Source organism: Nycticebus coucang, chromosome 9 (assembly GCF_027406575.1).
Source record: "Nycticebus coucang isolate mNycCou1 chromosome 9, mNycCou1.pri, whole genome shotgun sequence".
Lineage (NCBI taxonomy): Eukaryota > Metazoa > Chordata > Mammalia > Primates > Lorisidae > Nycticebus > Nycticebus coucang.
In genome coordinates, this window is record NC_069788.1 from 53,839,862 (window position 1) to 53,857,452 (window position 17,591).

General features: G+C 38.6%; 1 protein-coding gene across 1 annotated transcript in view; it reads right to left on the bottom strand.

Annotated features, from left to right (window-relative positions):
* The window catches only part of SCGN (secretagogin, EF-hand calcium binding protein), a 50,159-nt gene that overhangs the window by 22,693 nt on the left and 9,875 nt on the right, over positions 1-17,591 (bottom strand). The window contains exons 3-6 of the mRNA XM_053602595.1: positions 16,144-16,236; positions 12,503-12,592; positions 8,201-8,257; positions 7,703-7,780 (exon numbers count right to left, since the gene is read on the bottom strand). Of these exons, the coding sequence (XP_053458570.1) occupies positions 7,703-7,780; positions 8,201-8,257; positions 12,503-12,592; positions 16,144-16,236 (318 nt within the window). The remainder of the gene's footprint in view (positions 1-7,702; positions 7,781-8,200; positions 8,258-12,502; positions 12,593-16,143; positions 16,237-17,591) is intronic.

The window sequence follows — 17,591 nt, forward strand, 5'->3', positions numbered from 1 at the left end:
TCAATGCCAGACTGGAAGTTCCATGAGGCTGGAATCTTTGTTTTGTTCTGTGATGTGCCCCCAAGTACTTGGAACATGTCTAGCATGTAATAGGAATTCAATAAATATTTGTTAAATTTTTCAAAAAAAGAAAAGAAATGCCTATTTTTGGATTTTTCCCTCCTTCTTTACATTAATTCACTCCAGTAGGGCTGTGCCAGTTGAAGGTGGTAGCAATGGGGGCTTCTCCTCCATTCCGAAGAGCCCTTAATCACTGTTTTTACCTATATTACTGCTTTTCCGAGTCTTAAATTCATGTTTTGAGTACCAACTACCTGAAAGATGCTATACAGTCGCTCAGAAACGGGCCGCCATGTCTTACTGACAAATTCCTTAAGATTCTGGGAGTGGTGGTTCTACTTCTTCAGCAAGAGGCTTTGGAATTACCCACAATTCTCCTTAGGTTGAATAATATGCTTCTTTTAATTTTTCAAATCTTTATAGAAGTGATAGTGGTTGTAAAATGCAAATTCACTTAAAATATTTACCGGGTAACTTCTTGTCAATGGATATTTTCTCAAACAATATATCCAAAGTACAACTATTATCATGGTGTGGGACAGGAAGTCCATGATTTTTTTTTAACTATTATTTAAATGCATGCTCAAGGTGAAAGATATGCAAATAGATCAGCAGAGGGAAGATGCAACGCCCTGCCTTGCCTGCTGCACTCTGGCTGCTATGTTTCTTAGAGAGCGTAGGAGATGAGAATGGAACGTGGGACTGTTGGGGAGCCTTTTCAGTAGTTCAGCTGAGAAATATCTGTGGTTTGGAGCAGGGGAGAAATGGTCAGAGTCAGGAAATGTTTTTGATGTAGCCAATAGGATTTTCTGGTTAGATGTGAAATGATAGAAAAGAGGCATCAAAGATAATTTTAAGAGTTTTGTCTTGAGCGACTTGAAAAGTTGAGTTCACATTAACTGAGATAAAGAACCACTACTATTAGTGGTTCCTTAACCAGTAGTGGAGCAGGTTTGCACAGAAAGCTCAGAATTTTTATTTTAGATGTGGTAAGTTTAAGATGCATATTGGGCATTCAAGTGGAGACATATATCCAAGTGAATCCAAGAAGTTCAGAGAAGAGGTCTAGTCAAAGGGGTAAATTGGGAGCCTTCAACTTTTAACTGGTATTTAAAACCATGAGACTGGCTGAAATCACCAACAGAGTGAGAGTAGACATAGAAGATATCTCAGGCCTAAGCCCAGACATGCTTCAGGTTGGCCTGGAACAGAGAGAAAAATGCTTAGACCAAGGGAAGGAAGCAGCTATAAAGGATGGCAAACCGAGACCAGGACAGAGGATGAGGACGAGCTTAACCTCATCTAATTCTCTTTATTCCACCACGGTCTCAGATTTTAATCTGTTATAATAGTTCAAGTTTCATGCTCTAATTTGGTACATGAGCTTAATATCTCCCAGAGGTATTAGCTTAATTTAACAAAACTAAATATTACCTAATAATATCCTACTGAGACAGCTCATCCTTCCTTGCCACCACCACCACCCCCCCATGTTGCCAGCACTTCTTGATTCAGTATCATCGTTATTCATTAATAGGCTGGTTCCTTCCTTGTCTAGAACATTAATTAGGAATCAGGACAAGACAAGGTGCTCAAACCTTAGCTTTTCTCTTTTGATTGGACATTCTGCCCAGCTAATTTATTAGTCATGCATCAGCTAGTTTTCAAATGTGTCAATTCTTATTCAGGTCAATTTGAATTCATTTAACTGGTGACCTGCTTAAGTTAAGCATTTGATGCTAAAACTCAGAACTAAATCTTTAAGATAATGTTGCCATGACTATGACCATTGCTCAATAAAAATTCATTAAAGCAGCACTAATATGATTTCATGCTTGATGTGTTGCTTAGAGTTCTGGATATAGAAGCCTTTTTTGAGAAGGTTGAATTTCTAAAACTTAGTACACCCAGAGGTCTCTAGGAAATGTAAAAAAAATTCTTTTTTTTTTTTTTTTTAGACAGAGTCTCAAGCTGTCACCCTGGGAGAGTGCTGTAGCATCATAGCTCACAGCAACCTCCAACTCTTGAGCTAAAGTGATCCTCTTGCGGTCAGTTTTTCTAATAGTAGGGACAGGTTCTCACTTTTGCTCAGGCTGGTCTTTAACTCCTGAGCTCAAGCAGTCCACCTGCCTCAGTCTCTCAGAGTGTTGGGATTACAGGCGTGAGCCACTGTGCCCAGCCGGAAATGTAGGGGTGTTTTTTTTTTTAAATAAGTTATCAATTTCTAGAATCTATTTATTGTATACATTAACTCTATAAACTTAGGGAAGAAAAATGAAATAGACTGGTCAAAATATCATTAATTCATTTAAGTCTCTTGATCAAACTCAGTACTTTGGTTGAAAACCTTCACCTCACTGATCAGGAGCCAATGAGGGATCATTTGGAGTCTGATCAATCATGGCCTTAGCTCCATGGGACAATTTAAAACAGAATTTAGCTATGAAACAGGCACAGAATAATAAGATAGTCTTGGCCAATGGACAATTCTCTTCCTAGCTACTTAAAATTTGCTGATGAACACTCTGATTTCCCTCAGCTACTTCACAGGATTCTAGGTTAATGAATCTAAAACCATCAAAAACTGCACATTGTCAGATTTTCTTGCGTTCAGGGCATCCCATTATAAGATGTTGCCAACTGGAAGTTTTTAAAACTCAAACCTGGAGGCTGTGAAATCTGAACTTTTGTAAACTTAAACCTGAAGGTTCTGAAGAGAAAAGATCTCTGGGCAACAAGGGCTGCTGGGCAGATGTGTGATGAATAGCATCTCTTTCAGCCACATCCCTACTGTCTGAACTATCTCCCTGCCTATTCTTACCTCTACCTAGATGGAGTTGTTTGAATGAGGGGACCCCTGGGGCTTTATGCCTCCACAATTCACTTTTCTCCCTCTTCACTCTTCCCCAATTTAATCAGTGTTCCTCTCTCCCCTAGAACAGTTTTGTGGAACTCTTTCCTATTTCCCATTGTCTTTTATTAATTTATTTCCTGTTTGGTATTTAATAAGGTGTCCATTCTTAGTATTATTTGGGGCTTGTAGGGGAAAATGAGTTTCTCTCGGAAGTCAATCCTGTTGTGCTGTCAGAGTTCTGATATGATCTTATCTTTAGAAACATTCCAAGAATCCAAACTTGCTTACATGGCTTTGTCTTTACCTTGCTCTTCACTTTCTTCACAGGATTGTTTTCTCTTCCCAATCTCTCAGTAGAGCTTTACTCCCCATCTTTTGAAAGTTTCTTTTTAATAATTTAACATTCAGACAGTTAGGCATGAATGCTATGATTGAAACACCATCTTTGGACAGATTTGCGTCTGAATTTCCTCTATACCTCTTCTCATACAGGGTGGCCATAAAGTTCGCGTGGAATTTAAAATAGGCAACTGTTTTAAATTCTATACAAACTTTATGGCCACCCTGTATGACAAGGGTAAAGTGGAAATTCAGACCCAAATCTGTCCAGAGCCTGTTTTTCAATCATAACATTCATGTCTAAAATAGTCGTCTATTTTAAATTCCACATGAACTTTATGGCCAATCTGTATTTGACCAAAACCTGTAATTCTTCTTTTTTTTTTTTTTCATTTAGAAAACACCTACTTCATAAGGTTTTTGTGAGAATCACATGAGATGTTTATAAAGTGCTTCAAACTGGGCTAACACAAAGTGAACACAGTTGCTATGATTAAAATGCTCAATTCTAGAGTAAGCACTGGCTATACTTCAATGAAAATAAAATACCACACATCCTCAGTAGAGAACATATTTCACAACAATTTAAATTTGATCATGTCCACCTACCTTTTCTTGTTTGGCCTTTCCTGAGGCTAAAGAATTGCTGTGTTATTGTAATCTACAGAGTCCCAATTGTATCTTATTTTTGAAAAAAATTAAGAAAACTTTTCCAAAATATTTCAACTGGGTCTCGGAGTAAGATTGGTAGATTTAAGGACTGAGGGAAAATTGATCTCAACTTCTACTATCGAGTGATGCCCTGTGGTAGTGCCTGGTGATAAAAGGAGGAAACAGCAGGAACTTTTGCTTCTTTTCCATCCTTTACAGATTTCCTCTATAAGGAGGCTTCCTAAGGGAAGGGATCATATCTTCCTTGGTAGACTGAATTCACATCTTTGTATGCATTAATCTATCAGATTATATTCTAACCAAAGAAGAAAGCATTAAGAGAGTGAGTGCTTTGGTGGTGGAAGAGATGCTCTGAGTCATGTTGAGATGCTCCCTCAGTCCAGAGGAAGGGAGCACCTCAGACTCGACTGGAGAAAAGCAGAGTCATCTGAATTCTGAATCCACAGGAGTTGTCCTCTCTTGCCCTGCTCTGCTGATGCTTTCTGAACTTGCTCTGCTCTGTCTTCCCTGCTGTCTCTGGCTCCGAGAGCCTTAAGGGAGAGAGCTCAGCACTACCACACACCCTTTCTGGCTCTGCCCTGAAGAGTCTGGTTTAATGGGGGGCGGGGGAGAAAAGGAGAATTTCAGAGGGAAAGTTGGGTCTGTGCAAAATGCTAAAATGTGCAATATGTGACCTTCCAGGTGCCCTGTGAGAGCAAGAGCAGGGTCACGAGGGACACAGACAAGGGAGGTGGAAGGGCACAAAGAAAAATGTTACCTATTTTGTCATGGTTTCATCATAGCTAGCTACTGGGTAACAACCAAAAGCTCAATTTAATTTGCATTAAGTAGCCTAGGTGAGGGCAGGGACGTGCAAGTGAGATGCTGTCCTTGCCCTCAAAGAGTGGATCACAGGCTAGAGGAGGATGAGGCCCATAAACAGATGATATTGGCATCATCCTTGACCCCCACGTGATTTATCAGGAAATCCCATCAATTCATATTTAGTTCTTGCTTCTTCTGCTTGAGTCAAAGCTGCCAACCTCTGACCTGAAGGGCAGCAACATCCTCTTAACAGATGGCCCTGATTCTGTCCTCACCCATTTTGAGCTCTTCTCAACACAGTGGCCAGATCACAACATCCACTGCTTCAAATCCCCTAGGACCTTCTCATCTCACTCAGACTAAACCCCAGATCTTCACAATGGCCTAAAAATCCCCAGATGGTCTAGGCCCTCTTTAGTCTCATCCTGGCTTACTCTGCTCAAGCCATAATGATCTATCCCTGTTTTTAACAATCCTAGATACACTCCTGTCCTAGTGGCCCTGCGCTTGCTGTACCCTCAGTCCTTCCTCACCTCCCATCTTCTCAAAGGGGCCACCTTGGAAATCACCTCTTCTCCCCGGGACTCTACCCAGCTGGCCCTGCTGGCACTGCCATCCCCACCCCAGTCAACTGTTTTAGTTTTCCATAACACTCAGCACCCTCTTTCATGCAATATAATTTATTATTGATTACACTCGTTGTTTATTGTCTCTCCTTTGTCTATTTTGCTCACTGTTGGTTCTCCAGTGACTAGAATAATGCCTGGGGCATGGTAGATATTTAATGAGTATTTGTGGAATGAATTAAATGAATGACTATGATGTTACGAGGGTGGCATGCTCAAGGTACTAAAGGGGCACAGAGAAGGAGTCACTGTGGAGGAAGGTTAGGGAAGATTTTTAGGGCAAGATGATATCTAGCTGAATCTTGAAGGATAAGCAAGAACCAGGTGAAGAAAAGTAGGGGAAAAAAATAACCGTGCTATATTAAGAAGTCGAAAGTAGTAATTTAGTATGGTTAGTTGGAAGTGAGGGAAAGCTCCTTTGAGTTAAAGGTATTCAGAGACATTCTGGCAACCTGTTTAAGTCTTTAACTGTAAATACATTCATTAAATAGTTCGTGTTTTATAACATGAGATACAAAATCGAGATCATGATAGCCAGGGGTAACAGTCTGTTAAATCAATGTTAAAAATATGCTCAACTAGGAAAACTACCTCTTGTTGTTGTGCTCTTCATGCAGTTTCAGTCTAATTTCCTTTTTCATATTACTTATTCTATTAGAGGGTTTCACTGGAGCTTAGGTTAAAAGGAACCTAGAGATTTTCCTGTAGCTGGGAAACTGCTCCCCGCTTCTGGGGGATTTCCCACTTCACCCTTTAGTGCTGAGCACATATTTACTCAGGATTTCAAACATCATTTTGCATACTATTAAAACAAATCAACATAGTAAGAAGTCAAATTATGTCCTTAATTGACATCCTGTCCTGGGATTTGATTCTCTGCTTAGCATCAGCTTTTCTCCTGCCCTGGCTATTTACAAGTAACCACGTCAATTTACAAGTAACTTTCTTCCTTCCCAGCACAGAGTCTCTTGACTGGGGCCAGCATTCAGAGTACCCATAGCCCAAAGTGAGAGAGCTAAGAAAGGTTCAGGGCTTAAAAACAAGGAGAGCTCAGCTTCCAATTTAACTGGTACCTTTGGTTGGGTAACAACTTTTCTCAGTTACCTGATCTTTAAAATGAGTTTAAGAGTTCAACTTGGTGATAACTTAGTCACTTACCCTTTCTAAGCCTTGGTCATTAGATAATAGAAAATTGCATGAACAATGCCACCACTGTAGATAAGTTGTTAGAAATAATACAGTACGTGGAAACCCCAATTAAATGCCTACTAGATCATGGTATATGTGGTACGGTGGTATACATGTTAATGGGAACTCACACACTCTTTTCAATGTTACATACCCCCAGCTACTCACCACAGGGGGCAGTGCGGTGATTCTGCTCAAAAGTATATATAATAAATATAACGCTCCTAAAGTAATTAAGCCTTTGTTAGCAAATTCTTTGCTTGCTGAGTAAGAGTTTGATGGGAATGAAGCACGCACCTGGGGAGGTAAGGGACTAGAGGAAAGCAAAATGCAGGGGAGTCAGATCCTATTCAATACAAATTGTTGACTAGCACTGGGAGAAAGGTATCAAGGAAGGTATTGAAACAGAATATGAAGATGATTTCACCAAAGGCAATTTATACTATATTCCCATTTTCCGGGGAGCTTGATATTAAAATCTTCTCAAGGTCACTTGGGACAAAGATGCCATGAAGGCAGTGTGAAATAATGATAAGAACCATAACAATTACTGCAATAAGAACTAACATGTATGGAGCCCTCATTATACTCTGTCTAGATAGCGTGCAAAGTGCTTCATATGCAATTCACTTTGACCTCACAGTAATAAGGTACCAATAATCCCTGTTTCACAGAAGAAATAAAGTCAAGAAACTTGACAGTTTTGCTAGATCATGACTAGTAAGTGACAGAGGTGGGACACACACCCTCCCCCTGCACTAAGTTAACACAATAACTGAGTAGAATCATCCACCGTGGTGAGGGGAAGCTTCCCACTGTTTGGCCTTGATTGTCTAGGTCTGTGTTTACTTGTTTCTATGTGGCTTTGATCAACATTGAGGTAATTGGCCTGGTGCTCAGAAACCTAATGTTGACTGGACTTTTCCAGGTCTCCCCAGACAGGTGAACAGCTTCTGTCTTAAATATATGCAATCTGGTCACAAGAGACAGGCTAAAATAATTCAGCTTTAGTCAGTGTTTTTCAAAGTTGAGGTTTTTTCATGCATTCATTTAGTCTGCAGACTTTTGTCAGAGACTTGCTTTGTGCTGGACAGTTTCTGGGCCCTGGGGAGGCAGCAGAGCTGCTGCCCTCGTGGAGACTGCACTACTCATTACTTACCATGGTGCCAGTGTATTCTTCCAGTTTGGCCTCCGGAATGGCTTTTTTATGGTGGAAGAAAAGGTCTCGGAGGAAGTTCTGTGGAACCAAGAGAAGAGTCACGTTGTATATAGTGATCAAATAAACTGCAGATGTCTCCAAATGCCTTATTTTAAGGATTGTGGTTCCTTTGTTTCAAGGAGGAAATAAAAGCTTTCAGCAAGCAATAAAATTCAAGAATGGAGAGCTGTCACTATTTATAGGAAGCTCATGGAACCCAGGGAATAGCTCCAGGCATGAAAAATGCATCATAAATGTTCAATTATGTCTCCTTCCCAGAGCGGGCAATGTGACCTGCACTTTCTAAACCTTTTAAACATAAATGCTTCTTTTTTTATGTAAAAAATTCAAACCCATGTTTCCTAGACCCACAGAAATCAAATTCATGATACAATACATCAAATTCCCAGCGATGAACAAATCTACCCTTTATCCATTGACAGTTAGTGGTACACTTACACAAAGTTCAGCAGCTGATATAAAGCCACTGCTGTCAGCATCATATTTACGCCAAATCTGAAATGCACAAAAGTCATTAATTCATTTATCCTCAAAAAATTTGTAATTGATTTATGCTAGTGTCTACTACAATTCAGCATACTTAACTGAATACAAAGACGATCTTTCATAGGAAATTTTAGGCTTTCTGTGGTAACAGCAATTGTTTGGGTAGAACTCACAAGAAATGGATCACTACAGTCAGTTGGAGCCACTTAAAAAGACCACAATACTTTCATTGAAAGGGGGGTTTTGGAAATACTCAAAATGGAAAGCTAAGAAGGGATGGATTCCAATTTGAGGCTATTTGGCAAGCAAAGGAACCTACTCTGTACTAAATACCTTAAAATTCAGGCTACTATAAAAGCATCTCCTTAAACATATAGCTGAACTGGCAAGAAACCAAGAGGACTTTTAAGAGACCTAGGATGATAGGAAAGCACAAACCTTCGAGGTAATGTAGGAAACCAAGCCTGTCCTAGGTGTATCTGCTGATCTCTGACAACATAGCCTGCTGCTTTATCAGAAAACTGCACACACCACAGGAGATAAATCCTGGGGCCCAGGCCAGATGGGAAATCAGATTGAGGTACCTGCTTAAAACTACACCTCCAAACAGCAATACCTTAGTGAAAGGATGAACTTTAAAATAATTACATTGCAGGAAAGTCCACTAAGGAATCTTACTTGGCTCTGGAGGTGGAGGGGATATTAAGGTAATAATAAAACATTAAGATAACTCGACATATGTGCTGGGCTTGCCCATGGAAGGGAAATGTACTGTGGGCCATAAGTTAAGACTCCACCCCAGCAAATGCACCCAGTTCTGCTTTCTGAAGCTCAAATAAAATTAATTTGTCCCAACATAAAATAATCAAAAAAACTTTAAGATATTTCTGATAACTCCAGTGACATGCCATCCCTCTCAATGATTTGAGGCCAGCATTTATCCAACCAAAGATGCAATTACTGAACTGGAAGAAAAAACAGCTGAAAATCTTTCAGCAAAGCACTGAATCACTTTCTTTAATATATGCTGTTATTCTGAACCACTTCTGATTATTCCATGGACAAGCCTCACTTCTGCACAAAATGAAAAGTGCACTAAACGTTTTTCTTTCTTTTTTCTTTTTAATTGACAGATTTTCCTTAGATCCTAAATAAGTTGCTTATGCTACCAACTACAGGGTCCTTAATTCTAAACTATAATCAGGGTCCTCAATGCAGACCTTACAGGGATAGTGGGAAGTGGTTGACACTGGTGCTGACTCTTCGTGAGAAGAATTCAGAAATATCATTCCTTTCCGTCTCAGTCATTCACATAAGAATTTAGCCCAATTTACAAAATCAGCAAGTTAAATGTGATTTTATGTTCGAACTTTCAGTGTGTGAATGTACCAAAACTATGAGAATTTCAAATAAAAAAAAATTACATGCTTTTTAAATCCCCTTCTCCAATCAATGTCCATCTACATTTATAGTTTTACTACAGCTGAGTCATTGGAAGGCTAAAAATTTTTATGTGAAAATCCAGCAAGCCTAACTTTAAAAAAATGAAAGTAAGGTAAAGAAATTTTCAGAAAACAAAAGCAGAGTTTATTAACAGCAGGCTCTTGGTAAAGGATATACTTTAGGAAGAAGAAACACAAAGAAGGAAATTTAAGATACAAGAAGGAATGGGGAATAAAGGCAATGGTGACAATGTTTCATGTGGTGACATATGAGCACAATGAAACAAATCCCAACTACATAAAACTGTGTGGGGCTAAAGAAAACAAGATACAACTAGTAGCACCTTATGGTCCTGTGCTTCAGAGGAAAAGTAAAGATATTGGTTTAGAATTTCTTAATATATATAGAATATATAGGTTATAACAAATTTAATTTTAAAAAGAGAATCGGATTGAAGATAATTCAATTCTCTTGCATCCAATTCATTATGGATTCAAGAATCCATAATAATTTTTTAAAAAATGGATAGAGTGAGGGAAAGCTCTTTCTTACTGAATAAATTGATGAACTAGAAAGAAAATGGAATATACAGTATTTTTTAAAAAATGAGTAAAGTCCCTTAGGTTAGCTTTTCTAATTCTTAAGGGTATTCAAGACTACACAAGACCTAACATTTTAATCCCTTTTTATAATAATAAAAGTAAATCTTGTTCACTGTAAAAAATTAATGAAATATAGAAAGAATAAATTTGTAATTTCCAGAAATTCCTACCCCAGAGATAACCACTAATTGTTTCTATGTGTTTCCTTTCCCTCGTGTTTCTATGACCTATGCTACAATACTGAATTGGAAGTCAATTGCGTGGCATACTTATTACTTTCATGTATCATAATTGTACTAACTTTTCCTTTACTATTAAACATTTACATTACTGTCAGTTTTGACTAAAAGTAATACCGCAACATTTAATGAACATCGTTGTAAAGAAAACTTTTATCTATGTCTCTGATTATATCCATAAGGTAGATTCCTGGAGAAGTGGAATTACTAAGTCAAAGGGTAAAGATTTAAAAAAAAAAAAAAAAAAAACAACCCTCTGGGTATCCATTTTTAAAGGATCCTTGCTGAAATTTTGCAAAATTACTTTCTATAAAATTATCCCACAGTGCATACCTACTAACAGAACATCAGCAACAATCTCCAGCCCTCTTTAGTAGTACTGAACATTTTGTTGATTCTCCTACAATCATTACCACTTTGATTGATAAAAAATTTATTCTTTTAATTTGCATTTCATGAGTTGCTGGCATGTATATATATATGCTCTGTTCAAATTTCTTCTGTGGATTGCCTTGCATGTGCTTTTGCATCTTTACATAAAAGTAAACAAAATTGCAGGAAGGATGCTGAGTTATTATCTCCTAAGTGAGGACATGGTAACTATTTCAGCAGTCCGGGTACTGGATGCAGTGGCTGTCTTGAATTGGATGCTCCGGTCTTAGAGCAACCCTGATCTTTGCTTCCTTGGTCATTTTTCACCAACAAACAGGTAACTTGTAGAGGCTGAGAGGGGGAGTAGCAGGGAAGGAAAAACAGAGGGCCATTGTTTCTAACTAAAGGGCTTTTACTCAAGCCCAGTGATTGCAAATAGAAGGCCTGCTGTATCAACACTCTAATAAATTATGTTTTTACTGTACCATGTTTTCAAAACTGGAATTAGTTGCCAACATTTAGAAGTAGGTAGATGTTGGTGAGGAGCTGATGGAAAAGGAATGCTTACACACTTTCGGTGGGACCATAAATTAGTACAACCTCTGTAGAAAATAGTATTCCTCAAAAACTAAAAGTAGATGTACCATTCAATTCAGCAATCCTTTTACTGCGTATCTATCCAAAGGAAAATATGTCATTTCATAAAAAAAAAAAGATACCTGTTCCAAATATTTATTGCAGCACAATTCACATTTGCAAAGAAATGGAATCAACCTAAGTGTCCATCTATTGAAGAGTCGATAAATAAAGTATTACATACACACTCCCTGGAGTACTACTCAGCCATATAAACAAACGAGATAATGTCATTAGCCACAACTTGGGTGGAACTGGAGAACATTATCTTAAGTAAAGTATTTCAAGAATGGGAAAACAAATACCGTATGTTTTCACTAATAAATGGGAGCTAAAACGATGGGAACATACGGTCATAAAGTGTAAAGGACATCGGAAACCAAGAAGTGAAGAGGGTAGGAGAGGGATGGAGGATAACAACTTACCTATTGGCTAAAAAGCTCACACCATTCTGGGGTGAGCACACTAAAAGCTTTGACTTCAACATTATACAATTTATCCACATAGCAAGAACATTTGTACCCTCTAACATCTTGAAATAAAAATTACTTTTTAAAAAAATATGTAGTTTCACATGGAATCTAGATTTCTAGACAGAAGTCTCAACAGGCAGCAGTTCAGAGAAGTTTGCTACAGGGCTATTGGCTTCAGATGAGGCACAGGCTCTTCAGTTTCCACCGTGCCCCACCTCCATCTCACCCTCTTCCTATTCCAATTTTCAGCATATCTGCCTGACTTTTGGTCTAAGCCTTCCTCTGTCAGCCCAGGAGCAACTTAGAACAGCGCTAAGAGAGAACACTGGGGTTTGGCCCAGATTCATCACTAAGAGCTTCTTTGCTTGGTCTTGTCCCCCATGCTTAGCTCTCCCTGTGGAACTGGGTAGGAGTGGTGGCAGCCACCACAGGTGGTTAAGCCCCTGGCCTCCTCTCAGCCCCCTTTCTCATAGAGACACAACCACTCACTTGCATAAACTCCACGCTGCTGTCCAAGGGGGTTTCCCGGCGAAAGAGCAGAAGAAAGTTTTCATCCTCAGACAAGAACATACCAGCAAGCTAAAAGAATAGGAAGAACAGCAGTCAGGGATGCTGGCCAGTATCCATTTAAGGAGTATTCCCTGAGTAAAAGGCATGTTGGCACTTACCACAGGGCAGCAGGGCTCAGAGATCTGGAGAGCCCAGCTTGTGGTTCTGTGCTCATAAATATCATTCTTTGATTCACTGATTCTTTCAAAAAGTATCACATTCCTACTAGGTATAAAACATTATGAATATCACCTTCTATAAATGTACAACCCTAAAAATGATAATAATGATAGGAATAATAAATTTGTTAAGTACTTAATAGGTCCTAGGCACTATTAGAACTTTTGATATTAAATTAATTTAATTATTTAATGGTAGAAAATAAAAATAGCAGATAACGCTTACATATGCTAGCTCATCTAATCCTAACAATGACCTATAGGGTACACAAAATAACATTACTCCTATTTTCTAGTTAAGGAAATTAGGCTGCACAGAAATAAGGAATTTGCCCAAGTTGCACAATTGGTATGTAGTAAAGTCAGGACCTCAACTTGGCAATCTCCAGTCCACACTTTAAATTACTATGCTTTGCTGGTCAGATGCTGTATAGACACAGTACTTCAGTGTCACGTGCAAAAGCAGCCGTGACTGCTTCTGGCTTGATTCTTGAGTGTTAGCTATGATTTATATTCTTTTACATTATTAGTGTCTATATGATATTGCAATCATTGATTTAAATGTGACTGATTCAACCAATCAGGCTCTCTGTATGAGCACCTATTTGACTGATTTACTTCACTCACTCCCATGAAGAAAGGTCAGATCTTCTTCCTCTACACGATTATAACACTTGTTTCAGCACAGGTGCAGGCTTTGCTGAGTTCATTGTCAAACCTAGGGTACTGCAGTGTATATTGACTTCTTCTGAGTTGCTCCTTTAAACAATAGTCATTGCCTCTGTAACTGAGTAATTCTCTCAGCATCTTGTACAACACTACAGGATGAGTCCAGAGCAAATGCTCTTGGTTTTAGGTGCAATCCCCATTCACATTCTCCAAATGTCAGCTCAGGGACACATCGTGTTAGCAATAACTAACATATATTGAGTATCTGCTCCTTGACCGGTAGTAACAAAGTATTTTTCATTTATTGTTTCATTAAATTCTCACACCAGCTCTTTAGAATGAGTGTAAATATCCCCCATTAACCAATGGGAGACAGCACAGTTCAATCTGTAAGTGATAGGCTTTAGAGTGGATCCAAATTCTTTCTCCATTACTGATTAATATGTGAGCTTGGGCAATTTAATTGATATTTCCTTGCCTGATTTCCTCACTTGGAAAATGAGTATAATAATATTGATCTGCTGGTGCTTATATAAAAGCTAAAAGTATAAATATAGAGCAAATATCTATAAACTGTTTAGCTAAGTACCTGGTAGACATTAAATAGTCAATAAATCATAACTGCCATGTTGGTGAAGATGATAAAATTGAGGATTGGAGAAGTTAAAGTAACTTGTTCTAGCTTTCATATTCCACCATGCTGACTTTATGCTTTTCTCCAACCCATACATGGTTAACTGGAACTGGAAACTGCTCTTCAGGACTAAGCAGTATTTTTTTTTATATAATGGTGGCATAAGCTAAAACAACAAGAAGAAAAATTAAAATGTCATTCATTTATGCCAGGTCTTTAGAAGTCACTCTGTCTTCAATTTTGGTTTGAGTAACACTGAGGTGTTCTAGAAAAATCAAATATATAGATAATCCCCAACCTCACTTTGGCCTTTTAGTTGTGGCCTTTGCCCATCTTACTGTTTGAAAGAGATTCTGAAATATGTCATGGTGGGCTGACCTTTGTGTCACAATTGCATGTAATTGGAATAAGTGATTCCAATTGGAAACAGAAGATGTTGCTGCTCCTTTGACTCACAGACTCATGGGGTTTTAAGGACCCTTAGGAATAACCCAGTTCTGGATCGTCACCTTCTCTGCAAACAACCCCCTCAATGACACTTTTGTGAAGGACTCCATGACAACATGACTGGCCAATTGCACAGGAATGTCTACCTGTTATTAGTGAGATAACAGCATAGTTTTAAGTTACTTATTACATTTCACTCATTCATTAATATTTCTTAAGCACCACTATGTGCTCTGCTCTTGGGGCTGGAAAATACAATACAGAACAAGCAGTCATGAACATAGTACTTTATTTGGTGCACCTAGCTTGATGCTTGCACTTACTTTTCTATTGAAGAATAGTTTTCTGAAAAGGCAGCCTCCTGGTGGACATGTCCACTTTTGATTAAGAGACATTATCTTCCCCTATTCACATAACTCCCTGAAGAAATTGCCTTATTATTTTCTTCAAGAATATCAACTGTCTGGCTTGGTGCCCATAGCACAGTGGTTCTGGCACCAGCCACATACACTGAGGCTGGCGAGTTCGAACCCGGTCTGGGTCAGCTAAACAACAATGACAACTGCAACAAAAAAAGTAGCTGGGCATTGTGGCAGGTGCCTGTAGTCCCAGTTACTTGGGAGGCTAAGGCAAGAGAATCACTTGAGCCCAAGAGTTTGAGGTTGCTGTGAGCTATGATGCCCTGGCACTCTACTAAGGGCAATATAGTGAGACTCTGTCTCAAAAAAAAAAAAAAAAAAATATATATATATATATCAACTGTCCAAGTATGGTAGCATCAAAATACTAGGTTTTCAAGGGTCAGGTAATATGACTAACAGGCAATTTTACAAAAAACCAACATTTTTGTTTCAGTATTTTTATGTACAGCTCCATATCTATATAGTATGAACCTGTACAGATCCATACTTATAGATGGGCTTACACTTAAACCACTACCACTTATTTGGCCAGGTGGTACTAGGAAAGTAACTCAGTTTCCTCCCTGAAAAAATAGGGATAATGCTCCATGTCTAGCAAAATATACATGGAAATTCTTTCTAAACTAAAAGCACTTTTGTAATTGGAAGGAAGAATGATCAGGTGAAAGTAGACTACCATGACACTGCAGGCTTAACACAGTTGCTTACTTTACTAGGTGCTCAATGAAAGTGGGTTGAAGGGAAATAAAGCTGGCTATTGTCTGTTTTATTTTTAATGATCTTCAGGAATAGACCTGGGAACTGATACTGAAGTTTAAACTAATATATAGTGTGGCCATAGACAACTATTTTAAATCCCACACTAACTTTATGGCCACTCTGTATTGTTGATAAGTTTTCAAGTTTCAATTTGAATAAGACACTGTACAAAGAGACAAATGAGGAATCAAGTGACTAAAAAGCCTCCATCATCTCAATTATAAAATAGGTACAAATATTGATTGCCCTATATAAAACGATGAAAGAATTGCATACTCTTTGTCACTAAGCAGATGAAAAGGAAGAGGTGCTCCCTAGGCCACCTACCTTACAGAAAGCTCTAATTTCCCAGTGAAAAGTAAGATTTCCATTGTCTTTCAAAGGAAATTACATTCCAAGGAGATAAAGTCAAGGAAAAAAAAAAACAGTCAAGAAATATACAGCCACCAAAGATACAGTAATGAAAGGTACCTCTTTCATCCGTATGTGACCATCTTTAGACCCATGTTGAGTAGTCATAAATTGCTGTTTCACCTTCTGCACATTTTCTTCCATGACTAAATCCTGCAATGGGCCAAATATAACCACATTAAAGTCTCTGGGATCCCCAAAATATAGATAATATAACACATACTCAAAGCACACAGCCTGATGATTACAATGATTATGTTATTCTGGTCTAGATGGCAGGTCCCTTGGCCATTTGAAGTGATCCTACCCTTTTGTAGAAGAACAGGATGGAGATTTCTTGAACAACCAACCACTAATCAGAATCTTAACTAAGTAAAATTTATAGCTTATGAATTATTCAAATATTGATGAAAAGAAGCTTAAAGACTAGAGTGCTGAAAACAAATTTGAATATTATGTATTTGGTTGTGACAAAAGACTGTATTGTAATTAATATACAAATGTTCTTCCCAAGAACTTAGATATTTTAAATTTTTAACTGAAAAATCAAGCTGTTCTAGACCCCTATGCTGCTATAACCAATTCTCTTAATATTTTCTTACATATGTATTCTCTGAGGAAACAATAAGAAGGGAGAAATAATTAAAGAGAAGACCAAAGTAATTGTTAAGTTACAAAACATGTCACAACTCTCTTCCATAACTAACCTTTCCTACACATTTAATTACCTTCCTTAGTGGATTTCAGGGTTATTGCAGGAAAGATGACATGTATAATGAACAATAAAGAATGAATTTTGAGGCTGGGCACAGTGGCTCATGCCTATAACCCTAGCACTCTGGGAGGCTGAGGTGGATGGATTGCTTGAGCTCAGGAGCTGGAGACCAGCCTCTACTAAAAATAGAAAAATTAGCTGGGCATGGTCCAGCAGGCCTGTAGTCACAGCTACTTGGGAGGCTGAGGCAAGAGGATGTCTCAAGCCTGAGTTTGCAGTTGCTCTGAGGTATGTCATCCAGAGTGACAGAGTGAGGCTGTCTAAAAAAAAAGAATTTTGATGTAGCAGTTGAGAGACGTAGATAATCCCTAATAGTGCCTGATTTCAAGATTCCAGGTGCTAGAGTTCATGCTAAAGTCATTCTCCCTAATACTATTACCCTATCCCTGCTCCCAAGCTCCACAGCTGTGAGATAGAAGGGTTGAAAAGAGATGACCTGTTGACTATTATTCCTGTTGGCATTGGGGTGTAGGGGTGACTCTGAGCTTTCACAGGACTCTCTGGATACCTCACCTACACACACACACACATGCGGACAGTTCTCTGGGTGACATTAGACTGACCCAGTTCTTCCCCCTTTCTCACTTGTAGGGCTGTTTTAGCCCCTCCCTAGAATAAGATGTCCTACAACACTTTAGCTCAGTGTGATATGTTTCCTTTCAATGCAAAACCTAGGAGAGACTGCTATCAAGCACCTACCACATGCCACACACAGTTCTGGCCCCTGGTGACA